The sequence below is a fragment of the Equus przewalskii genome, chromosome 5, assembly GCF_037783145.1.
Source record: "Equus przewalskii isolate Varuska chromosome 5, EquPr2, whole genome shotgun sequence".
In the NCBI taxonomy this organism is placed as follows: Eukaryota; Metazoa; Chordata; class Mammalia; order Perissodactyla; family Equidae; genus Equus; species Equus przewalskii.
In genome coordinates, this window is record NC_091835.1 from 82,399,359 (window position 1) to 82,411,035 (window position 11,677).

General features: G+C 44.6%; 1 protein-coding gene across 2 annotated transcripts in view; it reads left to right on the forward strand.

Moving 5' to 3' along the window:
* Positions 1 to 5,979, forward strand: part of HMGA2 (high mobility group AT-hook 2) — a 129,032-nt gene extending 123,053 nt beyond the window's left edge. For both annotated transcript variants that reach the window (XM_070619680.1, XM_070619679.1), the window contains one exon: positions 3,095 to 5,979. In XM_070619680.1, the coding sequence (XP_070475781.1) occupies positions 3,095 to 3,142 (48 nt within the window). In that variant the 3' untranslated portion in view covers positions 3,143 to 5,979. The remainder of the gene's footprint in view (positions 1 to 3,094) is intronic.
* Positions 5,980 to 11,677: the final 5,698 nt, after the last annotated feature.

Consider the following 11,677-nt stretch of genomic DNA (forward strand, 5'->3'; position numbering starts at 1 on the left):
TGAAGCAATTTAAACAAATATTTCAAGGTGCAAGCTACTGTCAAGAGTAAGTGGCAGTGTCTTCTAAGTTCCTGAAGGGGGTTGACTCTCAGGGGTCCCTACCAACTTCTCTGCAACAGAAATCGATTCCTTGGGGACGTCTGAGCCAGTGGCTTATTCCCTCCATCACCGGTTTCTGTCTACTCTTTGCACCACAAATGGGACCCCTTTGAAGGCTGGCAGCTGGGACACTTAGGGAAGAGGAGGGTGGGTTTTCCAGCTTCATCTTCGTTACTGACACCGAGGATTTTTCTTCTCTTAATGACACACACTTTTGTCACAGCAACCACACCTGTAGCAAAAGGCCAAGTCGCTGGAAAGGTGAGAGCTGAGGTTGGCAAAGATGAGAAGTGCCACACGCCCCACTAACGTCATCTGCTTGGCAGACATGCCGTCCTTTGGAGGGTGGCCAGTCAGCGATATGCCAAGAAGAAAGAGCTCTTCGCTAGCTAGACATTCGAGAAAACCCTCGTTCTGAGCATATGAGAGCCCCATTACCTCCAAGAGCTTACGGGCGTGAGGCTCCCACCCTCTGACATCCTAGTTACGTCCCAGTACTAATTGACAGCCACAAGCAGAAGAATTTCAAGGTCAGCGGAAAGATACAGTAATAAAACAACTATCCATCTTGAGTTAAGAACTGTTAAGTAAAGGAAACAATATGAGGGACCATCATTTTCAGCTGAGTTGTGTCTAAGGGATTTGAATAAACCACTTACATATCAGGAGCTTCAAGAGCTCAGATCAAGCAGAGTTTCTGGGAATGTTTTGAAAACCCGATCACATTCCATCTACTGCAAGGTCTTTGTAAGTTCATGGCCTGAAAATTCTATTTCCTTCCTTCGAAGCCCTTTGGTTTCCAGATAGTATAGAAAGATGGAGCAGTTCGAAATGGCATAATCCCAGCTAGATCCCGGAGGTTTTCCGTCTTGACTGAGTTCTGTGAATTTGTTAGCCACGAGAAGAAAGAATAAAATGTACCTGCTGGCCTTTATGCTGTGGTCCGTTTCAGGGGACTAACCCAGGTCCACACCTCATGTCACGATGAGAAGTGAGTCATCTGGGGGCAGATGAAGAGTGTATCTGCCGAAGCGCTTAGTGACTTTCTGGAATTTAAATATTAAGTGAAAAGACAAGGTCAAAGGGCCGCTGAACCTCAGCTCGTCTGTCTTTCGTCGGTCCATGCCTTTGATCGAGCTACATCCTCCTTTGTGGCCAGGACTCCGAAGAGAATCTCAGGGTCACGGCCTGAGGCCAATCCAGCAGTGTAAACCTGCCGCTTGGATATGCAAAGCCCGCAGTTTGGGGGTTGGGAGCAGAGGGGAGGTGGTTTCATACGTTCCACATTTCCCACATAACCCGAAGCAGACTAAACAAAACCGGTGTGAAATCTCATGACTTGATGCTGCTGGGGTTGTATTTTCTAAGCTGTAATCCATTCATTTGTATGTGTGTTTATTCCCAGGATTTACAGCTCTCTCGGTCTTGGGGGGCGGGGGGGAAGAGAAGGTTTGAAACCTTCTGCAGAGGGTTTGCAGGAAGCGGCGGCCCGCGATTAAAGCCGGGGACAGAGTGTGAGCGTGAGCGTATGTGTGTGTGCGTTCATGTGAGTGTGCAAGCGCCTGCTTCCTCCATCCCGTCTGCTGCTTTTACGCAAAAGCGTCACACATGGGAGCGTTTAGGAGCGCCTTCACAGCTGAAGTGTTTCAAACACTAATGAATGGGAGTGTGGTCATAGAACGCAGACGGGCTTCAAGGCGTGCTCTCTGAATGGCGTACTGTAGTGACCTGGGAAAGGAAGCGAGGTATAAATTGTGTCAGTTAGCCACCCAGACAAAATGAAGCCATGTGGAAAATCAAATCTCTTCAACTATGAAGACTGTTCGAAGCTGTCTTAAGCTGGCCGTTCTTAGAGGGGCTCGGCTTGCTGCGGGAGTAAATGTTTACTTCTTTTCCCAGATCTTTTTCACATGCCGTCTGAGGAGACAGTGTGCAGCATTTGATAAAAATCATCCTCTCCCTAACGACGCTTTTATCAGAAATGTTTATTGTCTCCGCTTTACCACCCATGTCCTGAAACTTGCTGCACATTTGTTAAATAAGCAAAAGGAGAGAGCACCGTGCGGCTCAGGCCGGCTTGCAGAGACTCCAGTGAATTCCGGAGCCAGAGGGAATCAGAAAAAGGAAAAGAGAAGGAGGAATTAAGTTTATATGAAGAGGAGGCCCTGCAAAAACAGATATATTAGGTTTTCTCTGCTTGGCCAGACCCCCGTTAAATGTTTGGTCGATGTGTATTTACTATTGAGATTGAGCACTTGTGTCAAACTTTGGTCATTGTCTCAAAATGGACTTTAATAAATACAAGAACGAGGAAATCGATTTAGAAAGGAAGTTAGTCATCAGCTCCTGCAGTCTTTTTCAGGCCTCGCTTCTGCTGCCTCTGCACGGTGGCAGCCGTGTCAGGGTCACACACAGGTTCTGGCACCTATCTAACTCGGCCTAGATTCTGGCCCTGCCCCCTGGAACTTGGGGCACATTACTTCCTGGGCCTTGACTTTCTCATCTGTAAAATGGGCCTAATAACAGACCATCTCTAAAAGCATCTAGTCAACACTATACAGGACTCAGCTATCACTACCAATATCTGGAGAACAGGTCTCTTTATGCCTTAAGGAACGACGCCTTTATTTTTCTTAGCCGTACGCCAGTTTTTAAACCTGTTGACTGGCATGCTGTTGGGAAAAACTTACCCATTTCTTTTAGACTCTAATTGGTGAGTAAGTTTACACGGGCCTGACGTCCTCTGGACTGCAAACAGTTGAATTTGCTGACCGGCCCCCATGATGTCAAGCCTTAAGTCAACAGTGGCTAATGACTGATCTGGGAAAAAGGACAGCTTGATTCCTCAGTCACAGTTTAAGAAGCCCTGGGACCAGGGGCCCGCCCATCCTCCGCATGCTGCTTTGGAGCCAGCATGATGTGCTGTGGAACTGCTTGTAAGCACTGCTGTGTGACCCACCCAGCATTAATGGCCGTGTCCTTTTGTGTGTTCCAGGAGGAGACTGAAGAGACATCCTCACAAGAGTCTGCGGAAGAGGATTAGGGGGCGCCCACATTGGATTTCTACCTCAGCAGCAGTTGGATCTTTTGAAGGGAGAAGACACTGCAGTGACCACTTACTCTCTCGGCATGGTCTTTCCACTTTCATCTGGGGGCGGGGCGGGGCGGGCGCGGGGTGGGGGTGGGGGGAGAAGTCACGTAACCTTAAAAAGGACTATATTAATCACCTTCTTTGTAATCCCTTCACAGTCCCAGGTTTAGTGAAAAACTGCTGTAAACACAGGGGACACAGTTTAACAATGCAACTTTTAATTACTGTTTTCTTTTTCTTAACCTACTAATAGTTTGTTGACCTGATAAGCAAGAGCGGGTGGGTGAGAAAAACGCTGAACCGGGTTTAGTCAACCACTGCACTGCATACAAACAGGAAACGTGTCACGCTGGTGACGCTGGGCATTCACTAGGACAGGACCCCCACCACCCCACCCGCTCGAGTAGTGACGCTTCTGTTTAGAACACCAAAGATAGGACTAGATACTACTTCTCTCTTTTTCGTATAATCTTGTAGACACTTACTTGATGATTTTTTTAACTTTGATTTCTAAATGAGACGAAACGCTGATGTATCCTTTTATTCAGCTAACAAACCAGAAAAGGTTATGTTCATTTTTCAAAAAGGGAAGGAAGCAGACAGACACTGCCAGCTCCTGTATTTCTGGAGACCTCCCGGATCCGCAGGAGTAATAAATTCACTCCGAGCACTCGTTTTCAGGAAAACACTGAACCGGGTAGAATCCACTTCCTACAGAGCCAGATGCCATTTAGCAATAAATCACACTTGTCAGCCTCCAAGCATTTCAGGAACCCAGACAAGTCAAGTCACCCTCTTTGTAATTTAATGAAAAGGTACAACAGAATAATGCGTGATGAACTCACCTGAAGTAGGAGGTGGGAGGAGCAAAATCTAAATTTCTTTTGCTAGAGTTATCCTACAGTTTGAGAAACAGGAAAAGCAGTCTATCTCTCTTTTCATCGTGTATCAGTTTCCGTGAAAGACCTAAATACCACTTACCTCAAATTAAGCCTATGTGTTACTTCAAGTAATACGTTTTGACATAAGATGGGAGACTGTGGTGCTAGACGTTGACTTCAGTCCGCCATCTCTTCACTCACACTGCACTTTTCGCCAGAGATGCAATATATCCCCACTACTCAATACTACCTCTGAATGTTACATTAATTTACAGTTTATTACTTATTACATGCTGCTATCCACAAGCAATGCAAGAAAAAACCGAATGAGCAGGAGATGCTCATCATCTGCGGTCCTTTTTGTACACTCAATGACAGTTAAAGAGCAGTCTCCTTACCGTGTTTCAGCATGGCTGTGTATTTTTCTATGTTTTTTTTTTTAATTAAAATTTTACAAATACTTGTTTCAGCTTCTCTGCTAGATTTCTACATTAACTTGAATATTGTTTTTTTTAACCGAGAAGTCGTTCCTAGGTTCTTAAGGATAATTTTCCTCGGTCACACTACACGTCACACAAAATTTGACTGTACTGTTGAAATATTACCCTCCAAGTTTGTACCTCAAATGAATTGTTTAAGGAAATGGACTAATTGACTTGCAAAGACCTACCTCCAGACTTCAAAAGGAATGAACTTGTTACTTGCAGCCTCCATTTTTGTCAATGTTTGAAATAGTTCAAACCGCAGCTATCTTTGGTCACAGCTATTTTTGTATCAGACATTTGATAGAAAGCAACACTTTTTTTACATACTTTTGCAAATAAATAAACGAAATAAAGCCAACCTTCAAAGAAACTTGAAGCTTTGTAGGTGAGATGCAAGAAGCTCAGCTTTTGCATGATGCAATCAAAAATATATGTTTTTAAGATTAGTTGACTATGAGAAAATGCTTGACAAATATTTTCATGTATTTTACACAAATGTGATTTTTGTAATATGTCTCAGCCTGATTTATTGTAAGTGCTTCTTATGTAGAGTTTTTATTCCTTTCTCTCCTAGTGAGTGTGCTGACTTTTTAACATGGTATTATCAACTGGGACAGGAGGTAGTTTCTCATGACGGCTTTCAGTACCGAAGCCAATGAAACTCAAAACCATCTCTCTTCCAGCCGCTTTGGGGGGGGGGGGGGGGAGGCGGTCTTTCAAAGGCCACGTCCCTCCCTGAGACTGGCAGATCGCTCACTGTTGTGAATCGCCAAAGGAGCTATGGAGAGAATTAAAACTCAACATTACTGTTAACTGTGCATTAAATAAGCGAATAACAGTGGCTCATAAAAATAAAAGTCCCATTCCATATCTGTGGTTGGGCCTTTGAAACCTCAGCGGCCAACGCGTAAAACTGAAGCAGTTGCTCATGTTGGCCAAACTCGGAGCACCGAGCGATTTCCATCTCCGATGAAGTTACTCTCTTATTTCCTATACGTTGTACAATCAAAACACACTACTACCTCTTAAGCCCCAGTATACCTCATTTTTCATACTGAAAAAAAAAGCTTGTGGCCAATGGAACAGTAAGAACATCATAAAATTTATATATATATAGTTTATTTTTGTGGGAGATAAATTTTATAGGACTGTTCTTGGCTGTCGTTGGTCGCGGCTAAATAAGACTGGACATTTAACTTTTCTACCATTTCTGCAAGATAGGCTTTTGCAGGAGAAAAGTATCAAGACGTTTAACTGCAGTTGACTTTCTCCCTGTTCCTTTGAGTGTCTTCTAACTTTATTCTTTGTTCTTCATGTAGAATTGCTGTCTATGATTGTACTTTGAACCGCTTGCTTGTTGAAAATATTTCTTTAGTGGATTATCACTGTCTGTTCTGCACAATAAACATAACAGCCTCTGTGATCCCCATGTGTTTTGATTCTACTCTCTGTCATAACTCCGTGAAATGAGTAATAAAGGTTGGTCAAAACAGGTCAAGGAGGGAGGCATTCACGGTCATTTGGTCGTCCTCCCTGCACCTTGTGCGTCCACCCCTCCACACACACTGACATAAAATTTTAAAGTCTCATACTTTTTAACCCAACTGCCCTAAATTATGTACCTTTCATAGGCTGACATGAAATTCTTCAGAGATGATCTTGGAAGAAATGTAAAGGAAGAATAGGCTATAGTTTAAGTCTAGAGAATTTCTGCGCAAGGCCAGCACCTACAAAGTTGGCGAGGGAGATAACTGATATGTCAGTTACCTTTGAAGTAACATTTGGAGAGAGGTCCAAAACATCGATGAAAAGAATAAGAAATCAAAGCTACAAAGTTTCTATTAAATAGGAGTCTTTTTATTCTATAAAAACCATAAGCAGAGTCAAAATTATTCCGCCAAGTTCATCTTTACACCTCAGTCGCTGATTAGGAATAAATCTAGGATTTTTAAAACGCTAAATCCTCTGGTTTGTGCTGCCACTATTGTCCCTAAAACTCTTTCTTCATTGAGCTTCTTAGGAAGGACTTGTCCATATGAAGACATCTCCTGTCAGTAAATTTATTGTCAAATTTAGTACTTTGTTCCTTCCTTCATTGATTTTCACAACCTATATTTTGTGAGTTCCTGCCTCATGCTGAACCCCAGACCAAGAGGCCCTTCAAAAGATTATCTCCGTGGAGAAAATTATGCAGGTACAAAAATACAGCAGCATGGGCAAAGAACCAAATAAATTGTTTGGGCAACAAGTTGCAAGAATTCAGAGGAGGCAAGCCATTTCCTGCTGGGCCGGATCATCAGTTCAGCCTTATAATAGAGGGAAAGGCCAAATGTATTTAATATAACCCATATTTAGTCTCTTCATTTTTATTAATATAGAAAAGCACATAAGAAGAATTTACTTCTTGAAAATGAAAATAAACAAACCAAGAGAGAATCTTTGGCTTGAAAAAGAAAGAATAAGAAAGGATATATTATGTCCAGAATAGGATAAGTGGATGAATAGGGTAACATTTTTACCATATTTTGGAGTTGATGCTCCCTAAATGATCGCAGAATTTTTTTTTTTAGAAAAATCATAGTATTGCTTTCACACAATAAGTAGTACACTTATGAAAGTTATTATGTGAAGAAAACTTGTGAGTTTAAACCTAAGTTCAAGGAGGGTATCCAAAAAATCAGCCAATGCCTTCAAATATCAGTGGAGTCTCAAATATGTACATACTGCATATTGTTTGGGGCAATAAAAATAAATGAGACTCCATCCCCACCTGAAAACATGCCTCCTGAGAGGGAGCTGGACCCAAGGAAGAGCTGTGTAAATAGAACCTTATTGAGTTACCCTGAACGTGGTGGGAGGCAGCCTGAACTCTCTGCCGATGCCAGGGACAAATTGCAGGCCCTCTCACAAGAGGGCTTCGCATCACCATCAGAGAGGGATCCCGAGGGTGCATGGACAATGAGTCTCCGCGAGTGTAGCACTTCATATCAGGGAGGGGTTCAACAGGGCCGGGGTACTCAACTCTGGTGACTCAGGAGTGGTAAGTGGTTTAGGAGTATGGGCAGTAATAAAAACAACCAAAGAATGAATTGCCAGCCCTGGTGGTCTAGTGGTTAAGATCTAGCGCGCTCACCACTGTGGCTTGGGTTAGTTTCCCAGTCAGAGAACCACACCAGCTGTCTGTCGGTTGTCATGCTGTAGCAGCTGTATGTTGCTATGATGCTAAAAGCTGTGCTATTGGGATTTCAAGTGCCAGCAGGGTCACCCATGGTGAACAGGTTTCAGTGGAGCTTCCAGACTGAGACAGACTAGGAAGAGGGACCTGGCCACCACTTCAGCAAAAAATTGGCCATGAAAACCCTAGCAATAGCAGTGGCGCATTGTCTTATAGGGTGCTGGAAGATGAGAGGAAAACTCAAGACTAAAGATTAGTGAATGAAACTTCAGAAAAGTGAAACAAGAAAAAGCCCAAGAGTGGAGAAGAAGGCAGAATGGATGTGCTTCCTATCAAGTTTTGTTTACACAAGATGACTTTTTATTGAACAAGAGTAATTCCTAGAGTTAAGTAGGTCATCCTTGAGCAATTACTCTTCAGATCTAGGAAATCTGGCCTAAAAAGTCGGTGAGCAATACCCAACTTTGTGTCCAGTTTACAATAGTTGGGTTCTTGCCTTCTGCCCTTGAGCCTCACTCACACCCTTGACAGCTTGCCTCCGCCCGCTTTGTCCAGGGCTGGGCCCTTGCCCCCCTCCTGTCGGCCTTTCTGGGGTCCTGATCCTCCCCCTGTACTTCACCCAACCCTGGGGCTGACCCCTTGTGACCTGTGAGTTCCGTCTCCCCTTTTCCTCTCACCTGGTTACCTATTTTCTCAGTCTTAGATTTCACCTGTCTCATGGCTGCCCTAGTCCTAGATTAAACATATGTTCTTGAAAATATGAAATAACCACATTTGAAAATGCTTCATTGCCAGAACCTAGATGCTGGGGATCCCACCTTGGAAGAAACGCTGTAGGAGGAAAACAGTAGACACAGATCTAGCCCGAGGAGTCTGCTGCCCCTGAGAACCCGCGGCGGGGAGGAAAGAGGCGCCGTGCAACGCATGGGCCTGACATTTCCCTGACATTTCCCTGAATATTAGCGATCTCAGAAACTCCAGTGTCCTCCCAAGCTGTGTCACTGAGTGGTGTTGGCTGTTCTGCTGGGCATGTCAGCCATGTTGCAGAAGAACCTGAGGAAGAGTGTCGCCATTTAAACAGTGCCATTGCAAGAGATGCAGTTCATTTCAGTGAACGTTGAAATTCAGGCAGTTCAGTCTCCGTTCAAAAGTGGTGATGACTGATGTCTAGAGACGTCTCATTGCACCAGATGATGCACAAGGTGTGCATTCTGTAACTACACTGCCTGGGTTTGAAGCCAGGCTCTGCCACTAACTAGCTGGGGTGTGTTGGGCAAGTCACATAATCATTCTGGGATCAATTTTTCGTGTTCAAATAGAAATAATAATAGCATCTACCTAAAAGGTTTGTTGTGAAGATGAAATAACTCAATACACGTGAAATGCTTAGAAGCACTTGGCATCTAGAAGGTGTTATATAGTTGTAGCTGTTACTTCTGTTATCCTGCGTCTGGCTGCAGGTGGGCTTAAAGCTACTTTCCTCTAGTTTCTATCATTTTTTGATCTTTGGCACACAAGGATACCCACAAATCATGGTCAAAAAGGTAGCAGAGTTTCAAAGCCCATTTTGGTTCTACTTTCCATCCATGAAAATCATTACTACATGGACAGACTCCTTTTTGTCACTGTGGTTTGCACCATGTTTGATCTCAGTGGATCTGATTGCTAAAAGGAGTCACCCCTGAAAAATGAGCAAAATGCCAGTCACTTCCATTACAGTGACAGTCTTACGGGTCCTTGTCACCCCAAAGCTTCATTGGCTTGTGGGGACCCTCACTTTCCACTATTCAATCCAGCCCTTAGCTCTGGTTGCCCCAGGCTCCTGACGTTGGACTTGGTTGAAAATACCACAAAGCTAAAGTAAGGGGCTTCTTGGTGGTCTTCCTCCTCCCAGCTCATAGCACCAATACCTTTTATTCCTTGAGATTCCAGCTTCCAGCTGTAACCCCCGCCCCCGACCTCCCACCTAATGGAGTGAAACGAAATGCGCGTCTGCAACCAGGCTTTGCACCTCATCTTATTAGCATCCTTTAGGCCACCTAATCATCCTATTCTGCCCGGTCCTCGTCCACTGAATTCTATATCCCTGTAGATTCCCCTTTGGTGATCTAAGGTCACTAGTCTCCTTGGACCAGGAGTAACTGACTGCTTGGTGGAATCCTAGCAGAGGAAAGGAGAGTGGAATAAACAAGGGCTCAGATTTCTCCTGTTTTTGATTTTCCCTGATGACCAATCAGAATTGGAATGGGATGAGGGGCTGCATGCCCATCTTCACCTGCACTGCCATGTCCTTGACCGAGCTGGCAGCTCCTGCGTTGGAGATGAGTGGCTGTACTAGCCAGGGCTCCTTCAACCGCAAGGGACATAAACCCAGTGCGAAATGGCTTAAGCCAAAAAGAAAATATATTAGCTGACATAACTGAGAAGTTTGGGATATTGGATCTTTTGGCATAATTTGATCCAGGGACCCAAAGTATGTGGCCAAGAGTCTGACTTTGGGGGCTGGCCCCGTGGCCGAGTGGTTGGGTTCGCGCGCTCCGCTGCAGGCGGCCCAGTGTTTCGTTGGTTCGAATCCTGGGTGCGGACATGGCACTGCTCATCAGACCACGCTGAGGCAGCGTCCCACATGCCACAACTAGAAGGACCCACAACGAAATATACAACTATGTACCGGGGGGCTTTGGGGAGAAAAAAAGAGAAAAATAAAATCTTTTAAAAAAATTTAAAAAAAATAAAAAAAAAAAAGAGTCTGACTTTGTACAGCTGAGTATTCAGTTCAGCTTTTCTCCTTCAAGGGTTCATTGTCAGAGAGCTTCTCCTCTGGTGGTGGCAAAGTAGCTACTGGAAGTCCCAGGTCCATATCCTCCTGGCCTAGCAACCTCTGCAGAAGGATAGTTTGGGGGTTTTTTCAATATTTCCAACAAAATCTTGGGGTTGAATATCATTGGGCCAGCTCGGATCACAGGCCGATCACTCTTTTACCAATCATTCTGGCCAGGGGAAAGAAAACACTGGTTAGCCAGATGTGGGTCGGAGAGCCAGTCCAGGAGGGGGGCCAGCCTGAGTGAAACATGAACTGGGTGATGCCCCAAAGAAAAGACCAAGTGTGCTTCCAGAAGGGAGATGGACCCAGGAGAGGGAGAGACGACAGCCGCCTGTTAGGACCACACAGCTGGCAGGGCTCCCAGTACCACCAACAAGTGAGGTGGGGTCAGTGTGAGCAAGGCTCCCTAACGACACACACTGTGTCATCAACAGGGATAGAAGACTAAGACCTGGCGGGCTGCGATGTGGCCATGGACTTCGCAGGGACAAGAAGAAAACCTTGTTTTAAGGCACTGAGATGCTGCTATTTCTTACCACAGCACAATTGAGTTTATCTTGACTGGAACAAATAATGACAATTCTTTGTACGGCCTCATTTTTTGCTTACAAAGCACTTTCACAGATTTCATTTCTTTTCATCTTGAGCGCCATGCCGGGTGATATAGCAGATATTATTGTTATTATTAATTTACTTTACAGATGTGTTAGCTGAGGCTCAGAGAGCATAAGTGACTGGCTCAAGGAGGCAGAGCTAGCAAAGGGCAGAGCCGTGGTGTAGTCACAGGTCCCCTGACTCTGGGCCCACACTCTCCTGAGACTAATGGACACCCATAGAGCAGCCTACGCCATCACTGCTCAGTGTGACCCTTCTTGTGGACACATACCCCTGACATGTTTAATTCCAGCTTCTCAGGCTCAAATTTGATTTTGTAAAGCTGGTTTCCCAGGAGCCACAGCAATAAGAGCGTCCTCAGCCTCAGAGTCTTCACCCCCATTGACTGGAATTCTTCCATTGCATGGCAGAGCATCTGAACTTAACTGTTCCACCCCCATTTATCAGTCCAAGAATATGCTTCAGGAGAATACAAATTCTAACAGATTTAAAGGATTATCTAAACTG